Source organism: Gekko japonicus, unplaced genomic scaffold (genome assembly GCF_001447785.1).
Source record: "Gekko japonicus isolate JY-2015 unplaced genomic scaffold, Gekko_japonicus_V1.1 scaffold1305, whole genome shotgun sequence".
Taxonomy (NCBI): Eukaryota; Metazoa; Chordata; class Lepidosauria; order Squamata; family Gekkonidae; genus Gekko; species Gekko japonicus.
This window is the reverse complement of record NW_015170318.1, coordinates 223,128-226,457: the sequence shown is the minus strand read 5'-3', so window position 1 is coordinate 226,457 and position 3,330 is coordinate 223,128. Positions and strand designations below refer to the sequence as shown.

The following is a 3,330-nucleotide window of genomic DNA, read 5'->3' as shown; positions in this document are numbered from 1 at the left end:
CAACATGATCCAACAGCATTCTGATTCCTGGGTTCTCTAAGCCCATAGACACGAGGTGTCAAACTCATTTGTTATGAGGGCCAGATCTGACATAAATGTCACTTCGTTGGGCTGGGCCACGTATACCATAAAATATAATGCCAGGTACCAGAGATATAAACTTTATTCAGCGCTCTTCCAGTGTTTCCTTAAAGTGTCTCCCTAATGCGCACCCTCCCGCTTCCACTGCCAATTACTATCTCTGGGTCAGTATACAGAGACATAATGCCCAACCTGTGTCGTCTGGCAATGATGGTAATGACCAGCGACTCACGGTCTGGATAAGAGCCCTGGACGAGCCACTTCTGGCCCACAGGCCGGAAGTCTGACACCCCTGCTGTAGACCCAAGATTAGGGGTCCTCCTAGCATAAGCTGTGTTGCACTGCCTGCGTCTGTGGCTACGCCGGATAATCCTCTTTCGGCTGGGCTCTCGTACTTGTACAGGCAGAAAGAGACAGGAGTTACACACTGATGGACTTTGGGGCAAAACCCAAGTGCAGCTAGTTGGAGCGGTCATCCAAGGACGCACAGCAAAGTTGCTCCGGGCCACGGCAACTCTACATTAGTGAGCCTCAAAATGCTCAGCGCGGGAAAGTAAAAACCTGGCTGGGCTTTCCCATCATAGCGCCTACTCACCGCGAGGCCCGTTGCCGTCACGGCCATCACGAGGCCCAGCAGGAAGCAGCAAAAGCAGCGTTTCCGGGGGTAGCGGCGCCCAATGGAAGAGCTGGGGGAGGAGAGGAGGAGAGTAGAGCCCTGGTCAGTCTTCCCGAGGCCTCCCCAGCCGTCAAGGGGGACAGGGGGTGTGCAGCAGCGGGAGCCCCCCTCCCCACCACCAAAAAAAGGACCCCCCCCTGCTCCAGCCACCCTACTCTGAAGCCCCATCCCTCTTCTCAGCTGACACTAAGCCACACCCCCACGTTCCCAGAAAGCAACTTGCTACGTTTTTATATAACTGCCCCCCCCCCCTCCTTCAGATAGTCTTAACGTCTTTCTGGGGAGATCCCCACTTTGCGTTGCTGATCAAGCCGGAATGGGCAAACTCACACTTTACGGCAGTGCGGACATCGGGCTAAGGTGCGGTCCGTGAACTCTGTCCACTGGGGAGAGGGGGAGAGAAGCGAGTCAATCGGAGCCAGAAGACACTTCGCCCAAGCCCCGAGGCTGCCACTGGTCCAGACGGATTCACCCATCGACCCGAGGCCCCCAACAAAGGGGTTAAAATCATGCCTTGCAAAGGAACTCCAGGAGGCGGGGATTGGCATCACGGCACCCCCTCCGCGTGCTTCCAAGCGGATTCATAACCTGCCCACCTCCTGTTTTGTACCGGACATGTCAGGCTGCCACTTCTGCTCTGGCTTGCTTAGTGTGCGGAATCACTGACCCCTCCCCCAAGTCTTGCTTGGGGCTGGGCTTTTCTGCTGCCCTTCCCTCTCCAGGCAAGAGGAGAGGATCATCCCACCCAGCAGAATGGCCTTCCTAGAAAAGGCAGGGATCCTTGCCAGTCAGGGGAAGAGCACCCGCTCCAAGTTCAGAGTCTGTACCCTTTTAAAAACCGGCCACGTGGAAGGGTGGCCTCAAAAGGAGAGACTTGGGACACAAGATGTGAAGAAGAAGAAGAGATTGGATTTATACCCCGCCCTTCACTACCCAAAGGTGTCTCAGAGCGGCTCACAAACTCCTTTCCCTTCCCCTCCCCACAACAGATACCCTGGGAGGTGGGTGGGGCTGAGAGAGCTCTTTCCAGAACTGTCCTCGAGAGAACAGCTCTGACAGAACTGTGGCTTGCCCAAAGTCATCCAGCAGCTGCATGTGGAGGAGTGGGGAATCAAACCCGGCTCTCCCAGATTAGAAACCGCACACTTAACCACTACACCAAACTGGCTCTCAAGATGTGGCCCCTTGGTCTGATCCAGCAAGGGTTTCCTTATGCTCTTCCTCCTGGCTGGCAAGGGAGTATAACAGAGCCGTGACTCCAGCTCTCCCTCGGCAAAGTCCAAGCGTCCTCAGGTGTCACTGCGTCGGTCATCTGGGCATTCAGAGCCATTGTTAAGGAAGTGATCGGAGGCCCCAGCCGACAGCAACTCTAATGTGCTTTCCACACCCCACCCACAGCCGCGGGGAGCGCTCGAAGTTCCCGAGACCCACAGCCGTCCCCCGAATCCTTACCAGGAAACTGTTTTTGCAGTGGCCGCAGATGACGCGCACGCCAACGGGCTGGGGCTCGGGGCTCAAAGGGCCCGGATGCACGGGGCCCAAGTTAATAATCCTTTTGCTGCGAGAAGGAGAGAAGGGAAGATGAAAGGGCCCTCCCGGCCCGCTTCGGAAGGACGTCAGTACAACCCCCTCTCCCCAACCCAAAATCAAGATCTCTGCCTGCCTGTCCCCGGTACGGTCTCAGCCCACAGAGTCCCTTCCCACTCAAAGTCCCCAGCATTTCCGATCCGGACCTGTTGATTGCCTTGTCTCAGCCAGAGAGCCCTTATCCCTCCCTGCACCCACCCCCAAATCGCCTTCCCTTTTTGAAACAAGCATCTCGTGCTCTGCCTTTCCCCCCTGCTTCCATGAGGCCACACCCAACTGCTTTGCTGGCCTGCCTAGCAACAGTCCCTTGGGGCTTGGTGGAAGGGCTTCTTCCTTCCCAAATCACAGGCAACCTCCGTTTGCATCACTCAACGAACCAGGTGCCTTGTCCTCAGGGGTGCCAAGCGAAAGCGGCACCCCCTCTTCCAAGCATAGTGGTGGGCTCGGGGGCCGCTTCCAGTCAGAAGGCTTCCTGGTGGCGTTCATCACAGACTTCTTTCCCAGGCTCCCCTCTCCTTGGCCCTGTAATTCACGTGCTGACGTCTAGAAACTCTCCCCCTTTCAAAACTGAAAGCTCAGATCATCAGAAGTCAGTTGATGTTACAGGAACACACAGTGGATGTTCCGGCCTATGGATGGTGACGACCCAAACAGCCTTCCCCAAAACTTTCACGCTTCCCCGACAGTCACAAAGTAAAGTCACACAAGAGATGCCAATGTTGGATCAGGCCAAAGGCCCATCCAGTCCGACACTCTGTGTCACACAGTGGCCAGAAATACCAGGTGCCACCAGGAGGTCCAGCAGTGGGGCGAGGACATTAGAAGCCCTCCCACTGTTGACCCCCCCCCAAGCACCAAGAAGACAGAGCTTCACTTGCCCCAGAGCCCCTATCTATACCTTGTGGCTAAGAGCCACTGATGGACCTCTGCTCCATATGCTTATCTAATTCCCTTTTGAAGCCGTCCATGCTTGTAGCCGCCACCAC

At 56.1% G+C, this 3,330-nt stretch overlaps 1 protein-coding gene across 1 annotated transcript in view; it reads right to left on the bottom strand.

Annotated features, from left to right (window-relative positions):
* TMEM55B (transmembrane protein 55B) overlaps positions 1 to 3,330 on the bottom strand; it is a 12,039-nt gene that overhangs the window by 1,847 nt on the left and 6,862 nt on the right. Inside the window, exons 5-6 of the mRNA XM_015418038.1 lie at positions 1,088 to 1,140; positions 677 to 767 (exon numbers count right to left, since the gene is read on the bottom strand). Coding sequence (XP_015273524.1) covers positions 677 to 767; positions 1,088 to 1,140 — 144 coding nt within the window. The remainder of the gene's footprint in view (positions 1 to 676; positions 768 to 1,087; positions 1,141 to 3,330) is intronic.